Source organism: Amblyraja radiata, chromosome 33 (assembly GCF_010909765.2).
Source record: "Amblyraja radiata isolate CabotCenter1 chromosome 33, sAmbRad1.1.pri, whole genome shotgun sequence".
Lineage (NCBI taxonomy): Eukaryota > Metazoa > Chordata > Chondrichthyes > Rajiformes > Rajidae > Amblyraja > Amblyraja radiata.
The window spans coordinates 20,237,042-20,263,922 of NC_045988.1; the positions used below are offsets into that span (position 1 = coordinate 20,237,042).

Sequence of the window (26,881 nt, forward strand, 5' to 3'; positions counted from 1 at the left end):
ATCTCACGGTGACGAGCCTGATGAGGAGTTACTCCCAGAGCCATTTCCGCTGACTGGTTAGCATGCAACAAAAGCTTTACACTATATCACGGTATACATGCCAATAAACTAAACTGAAACTTAGCTCAGTCAACGCTGCCTTCTCCCCCACAGCACAAGCTCAACATCCAGTTCCATAGATATAGACAATTCAAAATGTGTTGCCTGAGTGGTTAACTGTGACTTTCTGTGATGCTTAGCTTTTCACACATGTGGAGAACAGCTGTCCTGAACAAGAACACTCTCTTCCAAATCCAGACCCTCTCCAATTATGGGCCCATTTTGTCTGTAAGCCTCAAAGCCAAAGCTAGCATTGTCTTATAAAAGGCTCTAACCGTAAACAAATGTAATGGCAAAGGCTGTTCACTCACCAATCTTATCAAAATTGTTAAGTTTTACCTTTTTTTCTTTTCCTATGGTTGTGCTTTTTCTCTCATGGCACAAGCTATGATTCCTGGCTAAAGTGGACAGCGTTCAAAATCTTGCTCACTTTGCAATGACTGTTGAGAGGGTATTTGGATGTGCGGGAGAGGGAGATATCGATTTTCCATTTTGCACAATATCCTTTCAACATACCCCTCTTCACATGGGGCAGCCAACTGTGAGGAGAACCCTTTGTAAAGGGTCGTTGTAGCACACTCCAATTTGTTGAATTTGTAAAATTGTCCCTAGTGTACATAGGGAAGTGTTAATGTGAAGGTATCGCTACTTGGTGCAGGCTCGGTGGGCCGAAGGGCCTGTTTCCATGCTGTATCTCTGAAACTCTGCAAAAGCATCGCAAATGAGTTGCCAAAATTACACGGAGCAAGCTCCCACCCAAATGGTGGAGTGTTGCCTGGTTTGTTGTTTGGTTGCTATTTTTGTTGAGCTTTCTCTTCCTTGTAACCCTTCTCATCTTGCCCATGTATAACCCCACAGAGCGGCCCACCTTCATCAAACGTCCTGTAAACCAGGTGGTGCTGGCAGATGACACCGTGGATTTCCATTGCGAGGTCCATGGAGATCCCATGCCGACCACCCGTTGGCGCAAGGAGGAGGGAGAGCTGCCGCGAGAAAGGTAGGCAATAAAAGTATTTGAATCTTCATTACGTTGTGTTGCTCAGTTAAAATGTCAGTGAAGCTCTGACTACCTGGCCTACCCCATTACAATTGAATGCCATGATCTTTGTTGGAACGAGTTGCAGTAAGAACTATTACAGTATTGAATACACCCATGTGAAGAGCTTTAAACTGTAGTGGGATTGGGAACTGATTCAAGAAGCATTGAATGGGTTCAGTTATATGGTATATGGGTTCATAGGGACATCCCTGCACATTGGTGCTGATCTCCAATAGAAGAAGTGGCTCAACATCGGGAGAGGGAGGAAAAGGATCTTATTCCAGATCATTAAAGAGTCCCCTCACTGAATGCTAGGTTTAGGATCTGACTTTATAAGATCCAATGTCCTCCTTTCGTCCAATCTGTTGATGCCCATTGTATGAGATTGACACCTGAACCTGATGGGAAGGAATTAGAATCTTCACTCTGATATAAATAAGCACTTTCGAAACAGAAAAGAGAGGAGAGGAGAAATTTGGGGAAATAAATGAAATGGTCACCTCGATGTCATGTGATAATACAAAGATGACCAATAGTCACCTTAGACCATTTTACATATCTCTCGGTTCAATAGAAATAGGGGCGGCACTGTGGTGCAGCGGTAGAGTTGCTGCCTTACAGCGCCAGAGACCCGGGCTTGACCCTGACTACGGGTGCTGTCCGTATTGTTTGCTTGTTCTCCCTGTGGCCACATGGGCTTTCTCCGGCTGCTCCAGTTTCATCCTACATTCCAAAGATACGCAGTTTTGTGGATGAATTGGCTTCTGTGAATTGCACCTGGTGTGTAGGTTAGAACAAGTGTACCAGTGATCATTGGTCGGCATGGACTCGATGGGTCGAAGAGCCTGTTTCCACACCAAACTAAAACTAAAATTAAATGAAAAGATAAAAAGATATTGGAGCAGGGTAGAGAGATTTCATTGCAGCTGAGACTTGCACTATGGTAGGCCTGAATTTTAAAGTAGACTTGAAATGGCTGTATCTCTATATTAAACTATACTAAACGGAGTAAAGATTGGGGGAGATGTAACATGGGCCATTGATTCACTAATGGATATTTCACAATACCGCAGAAGATAAAGTTACCTGAGATGAACGATTCAACTCAGTGAACTTGTGTGAGTGACTCTTACTTTGCATCAAGGAACACAGGGAACAAAAAGAGTCTTTCTGTCTCCTTCAGATTTGAGATTCAGTCTGACAACAGCTTGCGGCTGGCACGAGTCGGCAGCGATGACGAAGGAACGTACACCTGTATTGCAGAGAACAGTGTGGGTAAAGTTGAATTCTCGGGAACCCTGACTGTACACGGTAAGGACCTCTGGATTACCTTTCTGAACTGAAGATGACGTGTTTATTTTGTAAAATAATTCCATTGGACTGGGCGGTAATCCCATCATTCAACCTTTGTGGCAGAACCACTTCACAGATGCAAGGCAAGGAAATATGGGATCACCTGATTCAGATTTAACTTGAGTATGTTGATTAACCAGTACAGGAGGAAACGTATGTACCTGGAGATTTTGACTATTGATTTGTGAGCTTTTGCAGTGAATGCCAGTTGGCAATTTAATCTTTGCCAGGTTATCACAATGAAAACTGACTCTATCTTTACAAAATCACATATTCTGTAGGACCTTTTAGGGTGCGTTTAGTTGTCCTGGGCCGGGCAGCAGCAATTGTTAGAGAGGGAAGTTCTGTCTTTCTGTTAGGAGGGTAGATTAGGTTAGGGAGGTTCAGTTTAGGCACCAAATAATGGCTACAATACTCCTCATGGGGGGGGGGGGGGGGGGAACAGAGGCACAGATGATAGAGCCGCTGCCTTGCAGTTCCAAAAAACAGGGTTCAATTGTGACCTCTGGTGCTGTCTGTGAGGTGTTTGCACGTTCTGTGGTGTGGATGCTCCCATTTCCTCTTTTATCCCAATGACGTAGGGTTGGTTAATTGACCACTATATATTGCCCCTAGTGTGTAGTTGAGTGGTAGTTGATGAGAATGCGAGCAGAATAAAAAATGGGGATTAGGGTAGGATTAGTGAAAATGGGCAGCACGCTGGCACGGCCGTAGAGTTGTTGCCTTACAGCGCCAGACACCCGGGTCCCATCTCGACTACGGGTGTTGTCTATACAGAATTTGTACCTTCTCCCTGTGGCAGCGTGGGTTTTCTCCGAATGCTCCAGTTTCCAAAGACGTGAAGGTTTATAGGTTAATTGGCTTTGTTAAAATTGTAGCTTGTCCCTAGTGTATAGGATAGCGCTCGTGTATGGGTGATCGCTGTTCGGCGCGGGCTCACTGGGCTAAATGGCCTGTTTCCGTGTTGTATTTCTAAAGCCTAATATGTGGATGCTCCCATTTCCTCCCATATTCCAAAGACATATGGGTCAATAAATTAATTGCCTCTAGTGTGTAGGTGAGTGGTAAAGTCACGGGGCACCTGATGAGATCATGATCAGAGCAAAGAATAGGATTAAGGTGGGATTAGTGGAAATGGGTAGTTGGTGGTCAGAGTAGAATGAGTGCGCTAAGGAGCCTATTTCTGTGCTGCATTTCTCTACAATTCTGTATACTGTACAAGCAACTGAGGCTGACTGATGGAATCACTTTCCCAGAAAGATGGAAGGTTTGTTTATGACTTTGTACAGTCATGTCGAGTGTGCTCGTAACACAATTTTCCAACTTGTCTGCTTTTAGTTTTCATTGAAATCAATTTTAAAACAATCATTCTCCAGTTTCTTCTTGTTTGGAATTGAAATGATGAACATATAACAAAAATTATCTCGATTAAACACCACTCACTGCACACCGTGAAATTGAATTTTTTCACTGATATAGGAGGGATGTGAAAATTACTTTCTGGCGTGTGTGACTCCAGGGTGATTTTAACTGTAAATGGAAAAGGTTTACTGGTGCCTGGCAGGAGGTTGAGTCTCTAAGTGGGTCAGTTGCAATCACTTCCAGAGTTCATTCCTTCCTAAATGTCCCCCTTTTGTGCCACGGACAATGCCTGGGAGTTTATCTCTTTCATTTTATGTTCGGTGGAGAGTGAAATGCAATACCCACACGAATCGGAGCTCAAAATTACCAATGAACCTTTCTCCGCTAAAATGTGCAGCCATGACAGATAAAGAGATGCTTCAGTGATTTTCCAGGTCTGATTGATTGTCACTCTCTGAAGACCTTCTGCCTCAATGTTGGTGGAAAGAAAAATGAAGGCTAAAAATGGACACTCTAAATAATGAAGCAAGGTTTTATCATCTAGCTTAGTTCACAATTTGAAATGGATTCTTTTCTTAAATGAATACTGGAGGATTTGGACGTCACCAGCAAGGCCAGTATTTATTGTCTAACTCTCGTTGCTTTGACATAGTGGTGAGTCATCCTGAACTTTTGCAGTGTTCTCAGCTATTTGGGAGGTTTTCCAGGACTCCTGCAGGTTCCAGAAGGAACATTACCCACGGCAGAGTTAGTGGGGTTTAGAAGTAGTAGCATTCCTTGTAGAGGAAGGACAATTTACATTTTGGAGGTTTTAGTTTCTGTTTGAGTAGAAGATGAAGGTGGAGATTGATTCCTGTTTAACCAAGAGCTGTGTTAATCACTGACAAATCGATCATTGTTATTGAGTGCATGGTAGTGAGTAGTGAATTAGAATATAATCCAGATGTCTTGAGTTCAAATCCTTGAGCACAGTTTAATAAACCTAGACTGATAGAACATAGAAAAGCACAGCAGAGGAACAGGCCCTTCAGCCCGCAATCCACATGATGCCAAAATAAAGTAATCTCATCTGCCTGCATGTGATCCACATCATTCCATTCCCTGCATAACCACGTGCCTATCCAAAGGCCTCTTAAATATCAGTCATATCTGCCTGCATTACCCACCTTGGCAGAAGGTTTCAGGCACCCACCACGCTCTGGAAAAAATATACTTGCCCTGCATATCCCCTTTAAACTTTGCCCATCAGATATCAGAAACAAATGTCTGTGAAATATCTTCAGGGCAGCACGGTGGTGCAGCCGTAGACTTGCTGCTTACAGCACCTGAGACCCGGGTTTGATCCAGACTATGGGTGCTGTCTGTACAGCGTTGGTACATTCTCCCCTTGACCACACGGGTTTTCCTCTCACACTCCAAAGATGTACAATTTTTCTAGGTTAATTGGGTTCAGTAAAATTGTAAATTGTTCCCCATGTGTAGGATAGTGCTAGTGTACGGGAATCGCTGGTTGGCATGGACCCGATGAACCAAAACAAGGGCCTGTTTCCACTGTGTCGAAACTAAAACAAATTCTTCAGGACTAAAATCCACCGGTTTACAAATGTGTGTTTACTCAACGTCAGCTAATAGCTATGCAAGGCTTACAAACAGCAACCAAGTGCTGAGAAGTAGTAACTAATGAACAAGCTTAACTGGGCTGATGAATTCATTGCTCGGTGCAATTGGATCATGCCGATCTGGTTCAATCCATGATCTTTCCTGAGCTGAGCTCAATATACCCAATAATAGGTGTTAGAATTAGAGTGATCTCTTCTGTGCCAAAGCAGTTTAAACTAACCAGGATTTCTGCATCCGATTAGCCTCTTACTGCTATTGTTATGGTACTTCTGACTAGTTCAAGAGTGTGGGATTAGATTACATCATGGGGTCTAAGCAAAAATAGAAAAAGTAGAATGAGCCAAACCACAAAATCCCCACATTATATCAGTGTTAAACTCAGATGGTGGTGAATCTTGATAAATGTTGAAACAATCAGACAGGAAATATTCCATGGGGTCTGGGTTGCTATCAATTGCAGATAAAACCAGCCCAGTCATAAATCACAGTAACACAACCCATGAACCAGCCGATAGTGATTAAATGTGAAGATAATGATTACAAATACATTGTTCATGACAAATGTATATTCAGTGCTGTTTAGTAGTGATTTGGCTCCTCTTTTAGCGATATTGGGGTAACAATAAATTATCTTTATGTCGACTCTTTAAAATCACAAGATTCTTCAGAGGAGCATTACTAGACAAAAACTGATGGAGTCAAAGAAAGGGCCATTAGGGCCGGCGACCAAAGGCCAGAGTTTGACTCTGGAGGTCGATTGGCTTTCATTATTTTTCCTTTTGTTAAAATTCTGTGGCATTGATGAATCTCACGTCGATCCTTATGCACCAGCCCTAACTCCCCTGCAAGGGAAATCTTTGCACAATGGAATGGCTTTCTGGACCATTTCAGAGGGTATTAAGAATCAAAACGATATCATAGGAAAAGGCACAAGTGTCAGACACATTGAAGAGGTTGGTGTTCAGGGTAACTGGGTTTTTTTTTCAAGAAACGTCAGCTTTCAAGATCATTTATTAATTACTCATGGCAAATCCAATTTCAGCTCTTATCATTGTGAGATTGAAGCTCTTAATCTCTGGGCTGGAGTCTGAATTATTCCCATGACCTTACATTCCCTGTTGATCACCATGCCTTGGGAATATTTATCAGAAGGGAGTTGTCTACATGGATCTTACAGGTACCATATCTTCTGTGGAAGACTAGTTAGCAGAAACACAAGCATGTAGATGTTCAGGCACAACCAATTGGTGGGGAACTTTGGACCATCTTTGGGTTGGGACCTGTTCCGTGTAAATCATTGTCGACCTATAGCATCAAACTAATAACTCCAGGCCAAAATTGAAAGTATTAACGTATCTAGATCAAGCAAATGCACATTCCATACAATATATTCGTCCAGATTAATCCTAATTCGAGAAATACTCAACTACTGATATCAATTAATAAAAAGAGCAGATGCCGCCCCCTTTATGTTCCATAAGTGTACAATTCAGAATATTTCAGCTAGTTAGTTCATAAACAAAAAAAATAATATTTCTCCAAACAATAGTTTAAAATTCCGATTCAAATACTTAATAACTTTGCCCCAAAGTTATCCAAGACGCCCCATGGTAATCTTCAGCATTGAAAGGTTTTGGTTACATAACATGCTGGAAATAGTCAACAGGTGATCTGGAAATAGTCGACAGCATCTGTGGAAAGCAACAATTAACCGTGAGCAACACATTGCACAAAGAAGCTGAATCTGATTTTAACTGTTCCACAACTGCGACACTTAGATCATCTGGTCTCGTTCTATCAGAGACGTTTCCTTGTTTTCTAATCTATTTTAGCTATTTCAGAGCGGCTAGTACCGTGTTTTAACTCTCAGCTTTCGACAATGTTAGGGGTTTAGTACAGAATGTTCTCGCCAATCCCAACTCCACATCCCACATCTAGGCTGGGCAGGCAAGGGCAGAGTGTGAGTCATTGTTAAGACATCATGGTTGAGGGGGGAACCTCATCGAAACAACCAGAATAGTGAAAGGCTTGGATAGAGCGGATGTAGAGAGGATGTATCCATTAGTGGGAGAGTCTAGAACCAGAGGTCATAGCCTCAGAATTAAAGGATGCTCATTCAGGAAGGAGATGAGGAGACATTTCTGCAGTCAGAGGGTGGTGAATCTGTGGAATTCTAGTCAGTGGATATTTTTTAAGGCAGAGATAGATAGATTCTTGATTAGTACAGGTGTCAGAGGTTATGGGGAGAAGGCAGGAGAATGAGGTTAAGAGGGAGAGATAGATCAGCCATGTTTGAATGACCGAGTAAACGATAGGCCGAATAGCCTAATTCTCCTCCTATTCCTGATGACCTTAAGACAGGACTCTGAACTCACTTTCTAAGCACACAAATCAAGACCGCTGGCTGACCAGGCACCAGTAGAACCAAGGCTTTACAGAAGTCAATCTCTTCGAATGGAGAAGGGGACAAATTAGTAAAAGAAATGTGGGAACATGGCAGACTGTGGCCAGTGATGGGGTAAGTGGTCAGATGGATAGCTGGGGGAAGGAGTGACTTGCTGCCTTTTTAACACCACACCTATAGCTCTTGGAATGGTGAATATTGCTCCACATGCAAAGTTATAAAAGCATAAATTTATTTGATTGTTATATTATGCAGCGCTATGAATATAATGTGTCATGGCCAGCAATAAGGATATAATAAATATCCACAGATAATGGGAGCAACTCAATTACTCATGAGCGCAGAAGACATGAGTGAATTACACTCAGCCTGACTTGAGAAGATACTCATTACATTCTAAGTGCAACCATTGACATGTTCTTTATGTATTTGTAAAACAAAATGATGACATGTCTTAATGCAAGTGGAATGTGGCCGTGAGTCACTGCAAAGTGATGGCAATTAAATTGTAATGATGACTTTGCATTTCTCTCCATGCTGTGTCGGGGCCCGATGATTTGATGCAGCGTTTGGCACTTATCACATCCGAATTAATCGAAGGCAAAATATCGTGGGATGCATGAAATTCCGCAGAATCTGAGATTTAATTGGTTTGGTCATCTGGGCAGATCTAACCGCTAATGACTGCAACAAATCATTTGCCCCCTTATCAATAGCTGAAGTTAACATTTCCTGCTGTTTCTCACTTTTAAACTGACATTGATGCTACCATTGTGTATGAGTTCATTCATGAATTTTCCTTAACATCTCATGTTTTGTTTTATTTTTTTTTCTTTGTTTCAGTTGGTCCATTCAGTAAGTATTCATTTCACCTCATTTACTATCTGCTGCATGCTGGGTTAGGTGGAGGTTTGTGGAGGAATGGTTTCAATTGAAGCAAGCCTTAAACTTTCAGCTGAGCCTTCTTCCGCCAAAGCTTGCTGTTGTCGGGTGAAAGAAAGCTCCGTGCGAATATACAGAATGGTCAAGATCCAATTCCTTGGGAAAGACGTGTCATTTTTCCATAACCTCATCCATACTTACATGAGGCGAAACATTAACTCACTGGGAGAGGCTGTCAGTGTTGAGTCGCTCTTTGCTGATACCACGTTGTCTGTCGCTGCATGGTGAAGTACATAGATGACATCAGTATCACCAAAGCTGCCTTGTAAATAAGCAAAGTTTGACCAGGACATGAAAAGTTTTCTGTCACTAGTCAGGGGTGGCACGGTGGCACAGCGGTAGAGTCACTGCCTTACAATGCCAGGGACCCGGGTTCGATCCTGACTATGGGTACAGTCTGTGCGGAGTTAGTACATTCTCCCTGCGACCAGGTTGGTTTTCTCTGGGTGCTCCGTTTTCCACCCACACTCTGAAGACCTACTGTAGGATCATTGGCTTTGGTAAAAAAAAAAGTAAATTGACCCTAGTGTGTAGGACAGTGCTAGTCTGAGGGGGATCGATGGTCAGCGCGGACTTAGTGGGCCGAAGGGCCTGTTTCCTAATCGCCCTGAGCCTGTATCTCTAAACTAGACTAAATTAAATTAGTGAAGGAGATACATACCGGGAGATTGATGCAACTGCAGGAGTTCCATGTACCTCACTTCCCATGAGTGGAGAACATAGTGGATAAGATGTTGGGAAATTGTACGATGTGTGACATGTATGAGATTGGCATCAACAGCCACAAATCTGATTTTGTGACAATTCAGACAATGAAGTAACATCAAGAGTTTATTTGTGTGGTAGTCCTGCTGTGTAATAACAGATGATGTCTCTTTTAGGAAATACCTTTAAAGAGCAAGAACTATTGCCAGGTCTGTAACAGGCCTTAGATAGACATAAAGTGCTGGTGTACCTCAGAGGATCAGGCAGCGTCTCTGGAGGAAAAAGGATGGGTGACATTTTGGGTCGGGACCCTTCTTCAAACTTGACCTGAAACGTCGCCCATCCTTTTTCTCCAGAAATGCTGCCTGATCCGCTGAGTTACACCAGCACTTTATGCCTATCTTTGGTATAAACCAGCGCCTGCAGTCTTTAAAACATTTCTACACTCTGTAACAGGCCCTGGTTTTAGTTAATAGCTCTTTTTTACCAGTCTGTGCATTGCAGGGTTGATCATCACCTCTGTACTGTCCTGGTAGGACAGGATTGGGTTTAGTTGCCGCAACATCATTCCATCACCAACCACTCTTTGTTGTGGCTGGTAGTGGCTGGGAGCAGCAGTCACTGTCAATAGCACAAACAAAATTGAGCGGTGGAAGGAGATCAAGGGAAGAATATAATAGCAGACAGGAGAACATAATGATTGGTGAATAACTTATTGTTACTACATATTGTGAAGGGTTTAAATGGGGTGCAATTCCTCAAAAGTGTTTAGGAGATTTTTCTTAAGCAGAATGTAAAGGCCCCCACATGTGAGAGGGCAACGCTGTATCTAGTATTGGGAAATTGGGAAAGGCAAGTTAATGAAATGTTTGTGGAGGAGCCTTTTGGGAACAGTGACTACAGTTCGATTGGGTTTAAGATAGTTATGGATCGGGATGGAGTGGGTCCACGTGTTTAAAATGCTCAACTGGGGTAAGGCCAACTTTGAGGGCATTAGAGAAGGTCTAGCTCAAGTTGACTGGAGCAGGTTATTTGAGGGGAAAGGAACATCGGCCAAGTGGGATGTTGTTAAAAGTGTGTTGATGAAAGCTCAAGATGTGTGTGAAGGGCAAAGCTGGAAAACGTAAGGAAGCTTGGCTGACGAGGGAAATTGAGACGTTGGTCAAAAACAAGGATACATGGGACAGGTATAGGCAGCTGGGATCAAGTGCATCCCTGGAGGAGTTTCAGGAGCTAAGGAGTGAATTGAAAAAGGGATCAGAAGGGCAAAAAGGGGCCAGGAGATAGCTCTGGGTGATGGTGAAAGGTTGCTTCTCAGACTGGAGGCCTGTGACTAGTGGGGTGCCTCAGGGTTCAGTGCTGTTTGTCATCTACATCAATGATTTGGATGAGAACATACAGGGCAAGATTAGCAAGTTTGCTGATGATACAAAAGTGAGTGGTTTTGCAGATAGTGAAGATGGTTGTGAAAGATTGCAGCAGGATCTGGATTGATTGGCCAGGTGAGCATTGGAATGGTTGATGGAATTTAATACAGAGAAGTGTGAGGTGTTACATTTTGGGATGTTGAACAAGGACAGGACCTACTGTACACAGTAAATGGTAGGCCTCTGGGTAGTTTTGTAGAGCAGAGGGATCTAGGAGTACAGGTGCATGGTTCCTTGAAGGTCGAGTCACAGGTGGATAAGATGATCAAAAAGGCTTTTGGTACTTTGGACTTCATCAGTCAGAGTATTGAGTATGGAAGTTGGGAGGTCATGTTGCAGTTGTATAAGATGTTGGTGAGACCCCATTTAGAAATTGTTTACAGTTCTAGCCACCATGTTATAGGAAAGATATTGTCAAGCTTGAAAGGGTTTAGAAAATATTTACGAGGATGTTGTCAGGACTAGAGGGTGTGAGCTATAGGGAAAGGTTGAGTAGGCTGGGTCTATATTCCATGGAGCGCAGGAGGATGAGGCGCGATCTTGTAGAGGTGTACAAAATCATGAGAGGAATAGATCGGGTCTTTTGCCCAGAATAGGGGAATCTAGGACCAGAGGACATAGGTTCAAGGTGAAGATTTAATAGGAATCTGAGGGGTAACTTTTTCACACAAATGGTGGTGGGTGTATGGAACAAGCTGCCAGAAGAGGTTATTGAGGCAGGGACTGTCCCATCGTTTAAGAAACAGTTAGATAGGTACATGGATAGGATAGGTTTGGAGGGGTATGGACCAAATGCAGGCAGGCGGGACTAGTGTAGCTGGGACATGTTGGCCGGTGTGGGCAAGTTGGGCCGAAGGGCCTGTTTCCACACTGTATCACTATGACTCTAGGACTACACAGGAAGTGCTGGCGAACCGTACTGCATGTCAAAAGAGCATGCTCAAAATATTAATGAGTTAGTCCCTGTTGGGAAACTGGCTGGGGATGGATCCAAAAATAAACTAGTGTGTTATCAGTCTACCATCTAAAAGTCGGGCCGGAAATGTACTCAGCTGGGGGAAACTGGATTAAATGCTTAAAGGGGCCATGCCATTAAAATACAAATCACATTGGACATTACTGTTAGCAAAGAACGCTTGCCCTATTAACCGGCTTGTTTCATAACTGGAAGCCTGAAAGTGAACGGATCAAGGCAGTAGCACTAATAAAAATTGCAAGTAGTCATGGTCCAGAAACAAAATGAAAAAAGCAAGACATTCTCAGTGGGTTTAATGTTTTGGCTATATTTTTTTTCTCTGCGGTCTTATTCCTCTTTACAGGCTGTGACAGAGTCACTGGTTTGTTTCCAACATCCTTCCCTTCGAGGATCACTACCTTTTATGTGTAAAAGGCATATCTCCTTTTTATAATCATCGTAAATTTGATCAAACTGGTTGCAAAGTTAGGTGGCAGGGATCTGATAGTGGGTGTCCACTATAATCTCAGTGCACCTAATTAATGGCTCAGACTTTCATAAGGGGGGGAGGAGGGGGTGAGCTGGGTCTCTCTACGAAGGAGGCAAAACCTCTCGACTGGATGAAGGATTGCTGCATTGTGGAAATGGGCTTTCTGGTGGAAAGGCAGGGAGAGTCATGGTCATGTTTTCATTGAAGAATTAATGCCTCTTGACTGCTTCACCCTCTCAAGCAAAAGGCACAGAGCGGAGAGTGAAGGCAGGAGAGAATCTGACTCAGATTGAACCCTTTCATCAGCTCTTATGCTCACTTTTAAATTTACAGTCAAGCTTTAATGCTGCAGAAGGAAACAGTCAATAATTAGTTAATTTAAAACCATTCAACTATATTTCATCCCAAGTTGGTTCCAAATAGCAGTGCCTAATAGGAGCATTCAAACCATCTGCAAGTTCTTTAATCCTGACTAATGATCTTCAGAGTACTTCTATACGTTTGTGAAAAAAAAATAACCACAGAGTTTTACGTTATCGGTGCATTAAAGGTGGTGAATGGGCCTGGTTGACTCATGTGGAAAATTGCTCCATTACAGTCAAATTATCAGGGCAAGGAACAGTGATTCTCAAACTCCTTGCACTGGCAAACCCACTCCACCCCACCCCACATGGCCAGTGCCAGAGTGCAACCTGACTGACCCAGGGACTACCACAGGTCACAAGTAGTGCGGCTGCCGGCAGGACATAAATAGAGACAACACAGCTCACCCCCTCCATGACACGCTGGTCAACCCTGAGGAGCACCTTCGGCAACAGACAGGTTCTACAAAGATGCAGCACAGAACACCACAGGCATTGTCCCTATGGCAATCAAACTGTGCAACTCCTCCCCCTTCTGTCGTGGGGTAGACTGACTTCCCTTCCCCTCCCCCCCCCCCCCTCCCCAATCTATGCACATCCCCAATCCTGGACTTTACACTTATCACTTTAAATTCATGTTTTGTGTAGCTTGTTGTGTTTATGACTGTTGGTAGACCAATTTCCCTCCCGGGATGAATAAAGTTCTATCGTACCATATCGTAAATGCACCTCTCCTGGATATCTGCATCTCTGCACCTTGTGCTATGCAGGAAGAGCATCACCCAACACCATCTCTACACAGTGGCTGCCTGCCTGCCTGATCCGCTGAGTTACTCCAGTTTTTTGTGCCTATCTTCAGTGTTAAACCAGTATCTGCAGTTCCTTCCCACACAGTCTACCATAATGAATTTAAATGAAAAAAGTTTAGTTTAATATCACGTGTACCGAGGTACAGCGAAAAGCTTTTGTTGTGTGCTAACCAGTCAGTGGAAAGACAATACATGACTCCAATCGAGCTATTACAGTGCACATGATACATGATAAGGGAATGACGTTTAGTGCAATGTAAAGCCAGCAAAGACCGATCAAAGATAGTCTGAGGTAGATAAAAATGCTGGAGAAACTCAGCAGGTGTGGCAGCATCTATGGAGCAAAGGAATAAGTGATGTTTTGGGTCGAGACCCTTCTTCAGACTGAAGAAGGGTCTCGACCCGAAACGTCACCTATTCCTTAACTCCAAAGATGCTGCCTCACCCGCTGAAGGGTCTCTCCCACTTTCACAACCTAATTCATGACCTTTTCTACTCGTGGAGTAGTAGGGTGACCGGAGTGGAGGAGGGGGTAGGGGGGAAGAAAGGGAATGCAGGGATTACTTGAAATTAGAGAAATCAACGTTCATACTGCTGGGTTGTAATGTCTATGGAATTTGAGGCATTTTAAGCTGGAGCTGGAGATAGCATCAACCATGTTGCAGTTTGCCATCCCTAAGGAAGACCATGGATTCTCTCAATTCCAAGAGAGCAAAGCTCTTGAGAGACAGCAGCAGAGGGACCAAGGTTGTCGGGACTATGGGTGTCGCATAGTGCAGGGTGTCACTGATTACACCCACATTACACGAGATACCTCAGGTTTCACTTAGAGATTTACCACAGCCAAAAGACTTCATTCCCTCTCTGTCCATCTCCTGTGTGATATATTTCGCAACTTGGTGCAAATTAAAGCCTTGTATCGAGGCTGCGATCTTGATGCTTTCATTCTGCACTAATTCCCTGCTTCATTTTCACTGGAAACTCCATGACAAATAAATGGATAATTACTTGCCCGACTGCTGAGCCTATGGACCCAAGACTGGTGCGTAACACATCAGAACAATACGCCTAAATGAATGCCATACTGCGGCTCACAGCCTGACACAACACACACCACTGGTTTGTGTGGGAAGAAACTTCAGATGCTGCTTTATACCGAGGACAGACACAAAATGGCGGAATAACTCAGCGAGCCAGGCAGCATCTCCAGAGAAAAATAATACGTGGCATTTTGGGTCTGAAAAAGGTTTCCAACCTGAAACGTTACTTGTTTCTTTTCTCCGGAGATGCTGCCTGACCCGCTGAGTTACTCCAGCATTTTGTGTCCCACACCACTGGTATACTCAGGTATATGCATCTGAAAATATGACGTTAGCGTTTCCCACAATCTGCAGCCTCCACCTCAAATTGGTGGTGAACTCCCTGCTCTCTCACGCAGGCCTTCAGGCAAGCTTGTTCATTCACCAGTCACTTCATTTCACACGTAGGAACAAAGGATTGCTGATGCTGGTTTATACCAAAGAAAGACAGAAGGTGATGGAGTGACTCAGTGGGTCAGGCAACAACTCTGCAGGAAGAGGATAGTAGAACCTTCTTCAAAGTAAAAGTAGAGGAGTGGGGGGGTGAAGAGTAACTGAAAGTAGGAGGCAGCTCTTCACACCCCCTCCCCCTACTTTTAGTCTGAAGAAGAGTCCCGACCCGAAACGTTGCGTATCATTTTCCTCCAGAGATACTCCCTGACCTGCTGTTACTCCAGCATTTTGTGTCGATATTTTATTCTGCATGCCCATTAGTTTTCTGTCGGCCTTCTTATCTGAGTCCACCTCTGGGTCCTCTGCAGCAGAGCTCTGATGTGAAGAACATGCCTCTGCTTTACACTTCTCCTTGGCTACAGACTATAAAGTCCAGTGGCTTGCCAAGAAGACTTACTGTCTCCTCAGGAGCATTATTGAATCATTGAATCACTGAGAGTAATCTCCAGGCAGTGATGGAGTCAGAGAGAGGCATAGAGTGATACAGTGTGGAAACAGGCCCTTCGGCCCAACTTGCCCACACCGGCCAACAATGTCCCTGCTACACTAGTCTCACCTGCTTGTGCTTGGTCCATATCCCTCCAAACTTGTCCTATCCACGTGCCTGTCTAAATGTTTCTTAAACATTGGGGGAGTCCCAGCCTCAACTACCTCCTCTGGCAGCTTGTTCCATCCACCCACCCACCTCCTTTTGTGTGAAAAAGTTACGCTTCATATTCCTATTAAATCTTTTCCCCTTCACCTGGAACCTATGTCCTCTGGTCCTCGATTCCCCTACTCTGGGCAAGAGATTCTGTGCATCTACCCAATCTATTCTCAGTTGTCTCCAATAGTATTGGTTGGTCTGGTAGTACCCATGACATGCACACCTTGGGATAACATGATCTAATTAGCTGGGACTGTTTTGAAGGAGCAATTCCCATGAACTCTTCCCATGCTTGGTTGACAAAGAAATTGGTAAAGGCAGTGTTAAGGTGACTGGAAGTATCGAGTCAAATTTCAAGAGTACAAGAGTTTAAGAATTTAAATGGCAATGAATGGCATGGCATGAAGCTACATGGCTAACCAATTTTCAGATGAGAAATCCTTAAACAGAAACAGTGCTAACTGAATGAATTCCTCGGATAAGAGCTTGTTCTGCCTCAATTTAGCATTCAGTAAACCCACTGCTATTTGTGGCTCCCTATTCATCTGCCTCTGTTTTTCTGTCTTAGATCTGGTGATTCCCTGCCAAGACCCACGCATCTCATGATGCCGTTAGCTGCAATGGCGGAGCAATAATTAGAAGGCCAGCAAAAAACATCCAGCTTAGTCCCACATGTGCACTCACTCAGGTTCATTGTTAACATTTGGAGATTAATATCTGGATTATCTGTCCAGGAAGCAGCTGGCAGCCTTCTGGAAGAATTCTCAGCAAGGCCTTTTATGAGTGAACCAGTTCAAAAGAGCACACAGGAAAAGCTCACTCAAAGTCTGGCAGAAGTCTAGTGTGGTCCTTCCTACTGTAGTGTTGCTCTTACTAATCCCAGAGAGGGATAGTCGGTCCCAGGTTTCCTCTCCTCAGAAAATTACCATTGCGGTGCCTTGACCTCAGCTGTCTTTCTTTCTGCCTTCATTAGACCATTAGACACATAGGAGCAGGATTAGGCCATTCGGCCCTTCGAGTCTGCTCTGCCTTCGATCACCTGATATATTTTCCCCGTTCAACCCCTCTCCTCATAACCTTTGACGCCGCCAGAGTTCCAATCATTAAATTTGATTTGTTCTGGGTATTTGATGAATGTTGGTCAGGCCTCACTCTGGTCTATTCTTCGTCGATGAGAGAAAGAACAAACGTGTATGTGGCACCTCATATCATCTCAGGATGCCCTAACATGCTTGCATATCTTTGAGGTGCTCCAGAATTTTGTGCCCATAATTCAAAGACAATTTGTGCAGCGCAAGGTCTCACCACACAAGTGAGGCAAATGACAACACGTTTTTATGGCCTACATGATAAATGGTTGGCAAAATCCTTTCTTTATTTTTATGGGAGCTTGAATGCTTGAGAGGGATGGAAGAACGTGGTGTAATATTGCATGTGAAAACTCAAATCCTTGAAATTGCAGTGCTCCACCAAAGTGTCGCATTAAGCCAAGTTTCTAGGATTGGGTTAGGATCTAATTCATGAACCAAACATGTTACAGCTGAACTAAGGCAGACACGTTGAGCGCATAGCATTTGGTGCTGCTGTCTCACAGCTCCAGTGAGCTGCTTCTTGCCCAACCTTGTGTTTTGTCTGTTTGGAGTTTGAATGTTCTCTCTGTGTGGATTTCCCCAGTCCACTGCAGTTTCCTCCAATATCCCAGGGACATGCTGGCGGGTTCATTGGCTGCTGTAAAGTTATGCCTGTGTGGCAAAAGAATCCAAAGGGGAGTTGATGGGCCTGTGAGAGAGAGTAGATTGCAGGGCCACAGAGGAATGAAAAGACAAGGAATAGAACAGCTTGCGTTGCTGGGTGCTGGAATGGACCTTGTGGGCTGTACCATCTTTTGTTTGTTGACTTTAAACTTTAGAGATACTGCGTGGAAACAGGCTCCATGGCCCACCAAGTCTGTATCGACCAGCAGTCACCCCATACACTAGCACACTATTCTACACACTTGTGACCATTTATAATTTACAGAAGCCAATTAATCTACAAACCTGTACGACTTCAAAGAGCACCCAGAGAAACCCCGCACGGTCACGAGGAGAATGTACAAACTGTGTTTAGATAGCACCCGTAGTAAGGATCATACCCTGACTCTGACACTGTGAGGCAGCAACTCTACCACTGCACCACTGTGCCACACAATCTTCTCACCACGTTCCGCTGTCTCAAGTGGTGGCGGTATAACCTTTTTTCTGTGCTCTTCAGAAGGCACGAAGGGTTAACACTGAAGCTCTTCCCCGGTACCACATGAAGTCCAGGCAGTACTGTAAAATTCTTATGGAGCTTCGCAGGGGGGATATTTGCCCTGACTGAAGGGTCAAGAACCTGAACCAGGGGTCACCGAAGCAGGATAAGGGTTTGTCTGTTTCGGATTGAGATGTTGGTGAATCATTGTAATTCTCACTGCTGGAAGCCTGTGGAGTCTCAGTCTGTGGTCATTTATACCAGGGATTTCCAGATAATAAGGCAGTTATGGGGATAGTGGAGAAGAGATTCAAAATTGTCCACAATCTTGATGCAGATATGTTCTAATGGACAGATGACCCACTGTTGCTCTTAGTTCTTATGGCCTGCATACTAGCAGTTAATTATAAACAAAAGATACAACAAAAGAGAAGCGAAACCTGCACAGCTTTTTGATCAAGTTTAGAGATTGATTGCGGTCCTGTCATATGTACCAGCAATGTAAAGCTGAGGCACTGGATGTGAGACACTGAGTTCAGCAGAGGAATGGAAGGCGTGGAGAAACATAGAAACATAGAAATTAGGTGCAGGAGTAGGCCATTCGGCCCTTCGAGCCTGCACCGCCATTCAATATGATCATGGCTGATCATCCAACTCAGTATCCCGTACCTGCCTTCTCTCCATACCCTCTGATCCCCTTAGCCACAAGGGCCACATCTAACTCCCTCTTAAATATAGCCAATGAACTGGCCTCGACTACCCTCTGTGGCAGGGAGTTCCAGAGATTCACCACTCTCTGTGTGAAAAAAGTTCTTCTCATCTCGGTTTTAAAGGATTTCCCCCTTATCCTTAAGCTGTGACCCCTTGTCCTGGACTTCCCCAACATCGGGAGCAATCTTCCTGCATCTAGCCTGTCCAACCCCTTAAGAATTTTGTAAGTTTTTATAAGATCCCCTCTCAATCTCCTAAATTCTAGAGCGTATAAACCAAGTCTATCCAGTCTTTCTTCATAAGACAGTCCTGACATCCCAGAAATCAGTCTGGTGAACCTTCTCTGCACTCCCTCTATGGCAATAATGTCCTTCCTCAGATTTGGAGACCAAAACTGTACGCAATACTCCAGGTGTGGTCTCACCAAGACCCTGTACAACTGCAGTAGAACCTCCCTGCTCCTATACGCAAATCCTTTTGCTATGAAAGCTAACATACCATTCGCTTTCTTCGCTGCCTGCTGCACCTGCATGCCCACTTTCAATGACTGGTGTACCATGACACCCAGGTCTCGCTGCATCTCCCCTTTTCCTAGTCGGCCACCATTTAGATAATAGTCTGCTTTCCTGTTTTTGCCACCAAAATGGATAACCTCACATTTATTTGGTTGGTACCTGACCTCTAGCTCATCTCTCTCTTCCGTGTTGTAAACCACAGGGGAGGGAACAGAGGCCCATGAGGAAGGAGTCATTGGCTGGCACACATTGAGGCCCATTATAGTCATACAGTACAGAAACAGGCCCTTTGCCCAAGTTGCCCATGCCAACCAAGATGCCCCATCTACACTAGTCCTATACCTCTGAACCTTTCCTATCCATGTACCTGTCCAAATGTCTTTTAACTATTGTTATAGTACTTGCCTCAACTACCTCTTTTGGTGGCTCATTCCACATACCCATCACCCTCTGTGTGGAAAAAGTTACCCCTCATCTTTCCCCTCTCACCTTAAACCTATATCCTGTGGTTCTTGATTCCCTTACTCTGGGTAAAATACTCTGCATTCACCCTATCTATTCTACTCATGATCTTATGCACCTCGGTAAGATCATCCCTCAGCCTCCTGCACTCCAAGGGGTAAAGTCCTAACCTGCCCAACTCTCTATAGCCCAGGCCCTCAAGATCTGGCTACATCTTTTTATTCGGAACAGAAAGCATGCTTTTGCACAGGGCACAGTCAGCACCCTCTGGATTTAACCAGGATAAACCCGGGGTGACCCAGGACACCAGACAGAGAGAACACTTCAGGAATTTTGTAGATGGCTGGACGCCTGTCCCGCGACCAGAAATGGGATGCATAACGGTGGCACAGTGTGCAGAGCGACACAGTAGTGCAGCGGTAGAGTTACTGCTTTACGACACAAGGGACCCGGGTTCAATCTGGACTACGGGTGTTGTCTGAACGGCAATTGTACGTTCTCTCCGTGATTGCGTAGGTTTCCCCCAGATTCCTCCCACATTCAAAAGACCTTCAGGTTTGTAGGTTAATTGGCCTCAGTAAAGATTGTAAATTGTGCCTGGCGTGTAAGACAGTGTAAGTGTTCGGGGATCGCTGGTCGGTGCCGACTCGGTGGGCCAAAGTGCCTGCTTCCACGCATATAACCTTAGCTAAAACTAAACTAAACTGCATTGGGGACAATAGGGAAAAATTGAAAGGAGGCCCCAATGAATAAGGGAACTAAACAACAGTACTTGTAAGCAGCAAAATCCTGACCTTTCTCAGCTCAGTCGGTTGCTCAAGGTCTGCCAGAATATTCATCCTAAAAGATTCAATCTGATCTGACAGCCCTGTCTGAATTCAAAGGGCATTCCTCCACGCGTCACCTTAATTTCCTGTCGCCCGTATTCTAATCTTCCTTATCATACTGTATTCATCTTTGACCAGAAACTGGAGGGTTTTTTTTTTTTTGTCGTTCCAACTCATTTTTCTTGCTCCTTTGAAGTGGAGATGGCTGCAAGACAGCGAGGAATATTGATGACCAGTGATTGTAATCTTCCAAATTGGCTTCTCATTAACACCTTATCAGTTCGGGAGGTAGTCTTAACATATTAAGGGGTATGGGAGTCAGGTGGGCATATTGACTGCTGACCCCTCATCACACTGACAGTGCCGCATTATTATTTGTAAAGTTTGTTAGAAGCACTCTTATATTGTGTGAATGTCTCTTGGGGAAGATAAGGCTTGAAATCACAGGATTGTCATCAGCTGTTGGCAAAGCTTTGTCAATGCCTGGGGTATTCTCACCTGGACTGATGGCTCAAATCTGAGTTCATCAGCAACAAAGATGAAACTGTGCAAAAAAGGAACTGCAGATGCTGGTTTATACCGTCGACACAAAATGCTGGGGTAACTCAGCGAGGTCAGGCAGCATCTCTGGAGAAAACAAAGAGGTGACAATTAGGGTTCCGATCTGAAACTTTACCTTTTCCTTTTCTGCAGAGATGCTGCCTGACCCGCTGAGTTACTCCAGCATTGTGTGGCGAACAATGATTAAACTGTTGGGCTTGCACTGCTGGAGTCAGTTTGTCTCTGGGACAGGGTGGGGATGCCCCAGAATTGGGCATCTGCGCCAGATTAAATGGCATTTTTCTGACTCCATTTTCAGAAATAAAGGCAGGTCAGGTAGCATCTAAAGAGAGAGAAATAGATGTTCTGGTTGACATAGAGCTGAAAAACATGTTGTTTCTGACCAGATATTCTGCCCCATCTGCGTAATATTAGATTTCCCACTTCTGCAGTATGTTTGTTTTTGCTACAAAACTGTCTATTGATGGGTGAAGCGCTTTGGACACATTAAGGGTTTGAAATACATTACAAATGCAGGTTTTCTTTTATAACAATGCCTGCAAATGAACTTTTGAAGAAATACAACTAACGATGTCTGTTATTTAATTCAGGAATAAATTAATAAGGAATAAAAATGTAGGGATTTTAATTTGGTGGATTGTGTAACCGCTTTGATAGTTCCATATATTTGTCTGCAAGGGCTCGTTACAAAAGTAGATAAATCTCCCATTTCAACTTTTGAAAGGGACAGGTAACTTTTCCACCTTCAGCACTCTTAATGCAAAGTTTATCTTGGGTGGGCAAGCATGTGAGATTCAGCACAGATGGGAGATTAAATATGAACACAATATAATTCATTCAAGTCACTGGCAGAATGTTTCAGACTCTTCTCCCTCTTGGTCCCGGTATAATTGCTTTTGCAGAGTGAGAGTTTGAAAGTACAGACACACAATTAGCATTTACCATACTGTTGCTTGGGGTGGCACAGTGGTAGAGTTGCTGCCTCACAGTGCCAGAGACCCTGGTTTGATCCTGACTATGGATGCTGTCTGTATGGAGTTTATACTTTCTCCCCGTGACCTTAGTTTAGTTTAGTTTAGAGATACAGCGCGGAAACAGGCCCTTCAGCTCACCGGGTCCGCGCTGACCAGCGATCCACACATATTAACACTATCCTACACCAACTAGGGACAATTCTTTTTTACATTTACCAAGCCAATTAACCTACAAATATGTACGTCTTTGGAATGTGGGAGGAATCCGAAGATCTCGGAGAAAACCCACACAGGACGTACAAACTCCATACAGACTGCACCCGTAGTCGGGATCGAACCTGGGTCTCCGGCGCTCCATTCACTGTAAGGCAGCAACTCTGCTGCTACGCCACCATGACCGACCTGCGTGGGTTTTCGCCGGGTGTTCTGGTTTCCTCCCACACTCCAAAGACATACAGGTTTGTAGGCTAATTGGCTTGGTATAAATGTAAATTGTCCCTGATGTGTGTAGGATAGTGTTAGTGTGCGGGGATTGCTGGTCGGCGCGGACTCGGTTGGCTGAAGGGCCTGTTTCTGTTCTGTATCTCTAAACTAAACTAAACTACAGAGTTGCACCTTGTGCTGAAAATACTAAGCCCTAAGGAACAAGCCAGCAGGCTACAACTGCAAGTATTAGCCTCAGCTCTGCTGCACATGAAGGAATGTGAGAAGGCTGCAAATGAAAGTCTGCCTCATATAGATTTCAATCAGTCAGGATACAGTCTGTCATCATTCCTCAACCACCTCAGCAGGGGGACGAAACTTTAAGACATTTTTGAAATGGATACAATTAGAAATGGAAAAGCAAAAACAAAACACAGGTGTTGGAAATCTGAAATAAAAGCAGAAATATTGTTCAGGTCAGCAACATCCGTGAAGGAAAAGAAACTCATCAATGTTTCTGGTCGATGGCATCTCATCAGAAACAAAAATGAATTAAGGCATTAAGTGTGAAGAAGAGTTCCAACCCTGAAATGGTCACCCATCCATGTTCTCCACAGATGCGGCCTGACCCGCTGAATTACTGCAGCATTTTGTGTCTAATCTTTGGAACAAAACCAGCATCCGCAGTTGCTCATTAATACATCGGCATTAAACATGTTTTAGGTTGCAGAGAAAGGGGAGACTTGGAAAAAACACAGGGAATGTCTGTGGTAGGTTGGTGACGGTTAGAAATATCTTGGTGTAGGCAAGATCTACAGACGCTGGTTTACACCGAAGATAGACACAAAATGCTGAAGTAACTCAGCAGGACAGGCAGCATCTCTGGAGAGAAGGAATGGGAGACGTTTCGGGTCGCGACCCTTCTTCAGGTCCATATTGATATTCTTGTCCAAGCCTAGGCATTTATGAGGCTAATATTTCCCTGCTTGAATCAGCGCAGAATTGAATGTGAGGCCTTGTTGCTGAGGGCCACTGTACATTGTACATGAATCTCCCCATCTGAAGGCTTACAGGCCGTATTTCTAGTTAACTGATATAATTGTCTTGGACTCCCATCTGCCTGCCACCATCTTTGACATAATGAATCTGCCTCGAAAACTATCAGCTATGTCCTCGGGTACTAATTTAGGTTTCAGGCACCAAGTAACGGAGGGATGTTAATTGTGCTTTGTAACCACACACAGCAATTTGATACCATCATTCACAGAGGGATTTGTTTTGTGTTGTGGGAGCTGCATTTCTGAATGCCCAGAGGATCTAGACTCAAGGAGGGACTATCTTCAAATCTATAGCTTCATTAACCCAAGGGCTCTGCCGATCAGCTTCACAATCTCACACCTGACACCGCTGCACATATCTCCTCTCCTCTCATTGCCTCTCAACTCTCACAGACAGATACTTATTGTTCGCTGTGCTCCTTACACAGCAGTGGGCAAGGGCAGGGCAGTGTCTGACAATCTGCTCCCTTTTTGCATCAACCAGCCACATTCTCGAGCGAACGATTAACTGGGGAGGGAAATAGAATGTGAACCCCGATGTCGTGGAGCAGCCATCAGTTGAGGAACGGTTGACAGAATCTCAAACTAACCCACTTTGAACTTCCAAAATGGATGGTCGCTCTAACAGTCAATCTTTTCATCCACACGGTTATGTCTGCTGCTAACTGGAAGGTCAATGAGATGCAAACTGTTAAATGTAGGCGGCATTTAAAGTATATTCACTGCAGGATTTGCCCTGAGGTATAAACACTGCTGTGCAAAAATATAAATGGCTTGTTGGAATCTTACTCCATTTGTTCCAGGCTAGTCCTAGCTAGCACTGTGCATTTCAGCTGTGTGCCATGCCCGACTCCTGCTCCCGCTTGACCTTGTGGTTACCCTTGGGTGCGTTTGCAGCTTCTTCTTCTGAGGCAGTCTCTCAACATGGCTCACCTCCTCTCCAATTTTATGGGTTTAATTCAGTTTAGTTTCGAGTTACAGCGCTGAAAAACAGGCCCTTCGGCCCACCGTGTCTGCGCCGACCAGCGATCGCCCCGCAGTCTCACTATCCTACACACACTCGGGACAATTTACAATTACACTAAGCCAGTTAACCGACAAACCTGTACATCGTTGGGAGTGTGGGCGGAAACCGGAGATCCCAAAGAAAACCCACACACTCCATACAGACAAGCACCCGTAGACAGGATCGAACCTGGGTCACTGGCGCTGTAAGGCAGCAACTCTACCGCTGCTCCACGCATGCCACCCAGGGTTCTGAATGACCGATAAGATAGCCACAGACAGATGCGGCAGGATATGGTTGACAGAGTTATGGTGGGTAGAGGGAGGTAGTATATGAAGTTGGTTGCTTCTCTGCCACTTACACAGGCAAAGGTCCATATATATGGCTTCGATGTTCTGAATATCATCCCAAACCTTTCTTCCCGCCTTGAGTGAACATGGTTCAGAGATTCTCAGGAGTTTGGGAGCAAGCTGCATTTTGTCAAAAAGGCTTTGAGTGCATTCTTGAATCTTTCTGCTGTCCTCCTGCTGACCTCCTCCCTGGCCAGATCTTGGACAGGGTTTGTTTCAGTACTGGTGTCAGGCACACATAGAATATGGAACAGTACAGCACAGGAACAGGTCCTTTGGCCCACAATGTCTGCACCAAACACAATGCCAAGTTAATGTAAACTCCTCTGCCTTCATGTGATCCATATCCCTACAGAGAGAGAGGCAAATGCCTGGAACACACTGTCGGGTGTTGGTGGAAGCAGATATGATAGTGGCATGTAAGATGCTTTTAGATAGGCAGATGGTTATGCAGGGAATGGAGGGATATGGATGAAATGTTTTACAAAGCTGCAACATGACTTCCTAACAGTTATAATGCTCTGACTGATGAAGGCAAGCATACGATGCCTTCTTTACCACTTTACGGCCTGTCCCACTGACGCAACTTTTCAGCGACTGTCTTCGACCTACAAGGTCGAGGGCACTCGCCTGAAAAACCTCGAGCTGGATCAACCATCAGCAATGAAACCGCGAGCCGGATCGACCATCTGCACACAAACACACACACACACATCGCAAAGCGGGGGCCAGGGAAAGCGGGGGAGCGCTGTCTGAAATTCACACCCGCAATGAACAGGAAGGTAAAAGACGGCTGGCACAGTAACAGTAAGTCCTCTAGAGAGCGTGGAGGGGGGGGGGGGGGAGGGAAGGGGAGAAGGAATGGAGACACTTTTAAGAAGCCAGACAACTTTTAATAAAGTTTAGCGGCCATTTAACATTACCGGTCGGTTTACTTACCTTTTTTTTCTCAACGAGCTTTACCTTCAACTATCTTCGATTACCTTCGACTACCTACGAGAGCATCACGACCTACTACGACCTACCTCGACTAAATCTACGATAAAAAAATATCGATTTTTTCCATGGCGACCTTTTTTTACTCGGGGGCATTTTTCAGCATGTTGAAAAAAACAAGAGAGTTACAAAGACCTCCCAGGACCTCGTGTCGACCATGCTGCGAGTATGAGTCGAGGGCAAACTCTTCTAAACTCGCAAATTAGGTCGCCGCAGTGGGACAGGCCATTAGAAATCTTCTTGTGTTGTCACTTTCAGAGATCTACAGACTTGGACCACAAGTTACCTCTGTACATTGACACTATTAATGGTCTTGCCATTGACTGCATACTCTCCCCTTACATTTGACCACACAAGTGCAGCACTTCACACTTGCTCAAACTAAACTCCATCTGTCATTTCTCCACCCATATCCGTAACTAATCTGAATCCTGAATAGGGGACGTTTCGGATCGAAGCCGTTCATCGGACTGAGTCTGATTGAGTCCTCAGACTGAAGAATAGAAAGGGACAAAGATAGAATGTAGGCGGAGACAGTGAGACTGGTGGGATAGTCTTCAGATAGCCCTTGCTTTCTCTCTCCATCCCCTTCCCCTTCCCAGTTCTCCCACTAGTCTTACTGTCTCCGCCTACATTCTATCTTTGTCCCACCCCCTCCCCTGACATCCCTCTGAAGAAGAATCTCAACCAAAAACATGGCCCATTCCTTTTCTCCGGTGATGCTGCCTGACTCGCTGAGTTACTCCAGCATCTTGTGTCAACATTCATAGGGCATTTGCAACCCACTTCTAGTCTTCTAGTTCTCGTTTCCCCTACTCTGGGTAAAAAGACTTGCGCATTCTCCCTATCTGTTCCCCTCATGATTTTATACACCTCCATCAGATCAGCCCTCAGCCTCTTGCACTCCAAGGAATAAAGTCCTAGACTGCCTAATGTCTGAGGTCTTATGATTTAAAAATTAAAACAAAGGCATCGTTTGCACACACAGGTAGACAAGAAAGATTCAGCGAGAGTATTTGAA

At 44.5% G+C, this 26,881-nt stretch overlaps 1 protein-coding gene across 10 annotated transcripts in view; it reads left to right on the forward strand.

Annotated features, from left to right (window-relative positions):
* robo3 (roundabout guidance receptor 3) overlaps positions 1-26,881 on the forward strand; it is a 503,574-nt gene that overhangs the window by 348,886 nt on the left and 127,807 nt on the right. For 9 of the 10 annotated variants that reach the window (XM_033049834.1, XM_033049836.1, XM_033049837.1 and 6 more), the window contains exons 5-7: positions 958-1,096; positions 2,322-2,449; positions 8,721-8,732. In XM_033049834.1, coding sequence (XP_032905725.1) covers positions 958-1,096; positions 2,322-2,449; positions 8,721-8,732 — 279 coding nt within the window. The remainder of the gene's footprint in view (positions 1-957; positions 1,097-2,321; positions 2,450-8,720; positions 8,733-26,881) is intronic. The other variant, XM_033049831.1, reaches the window with a different exon arrangement.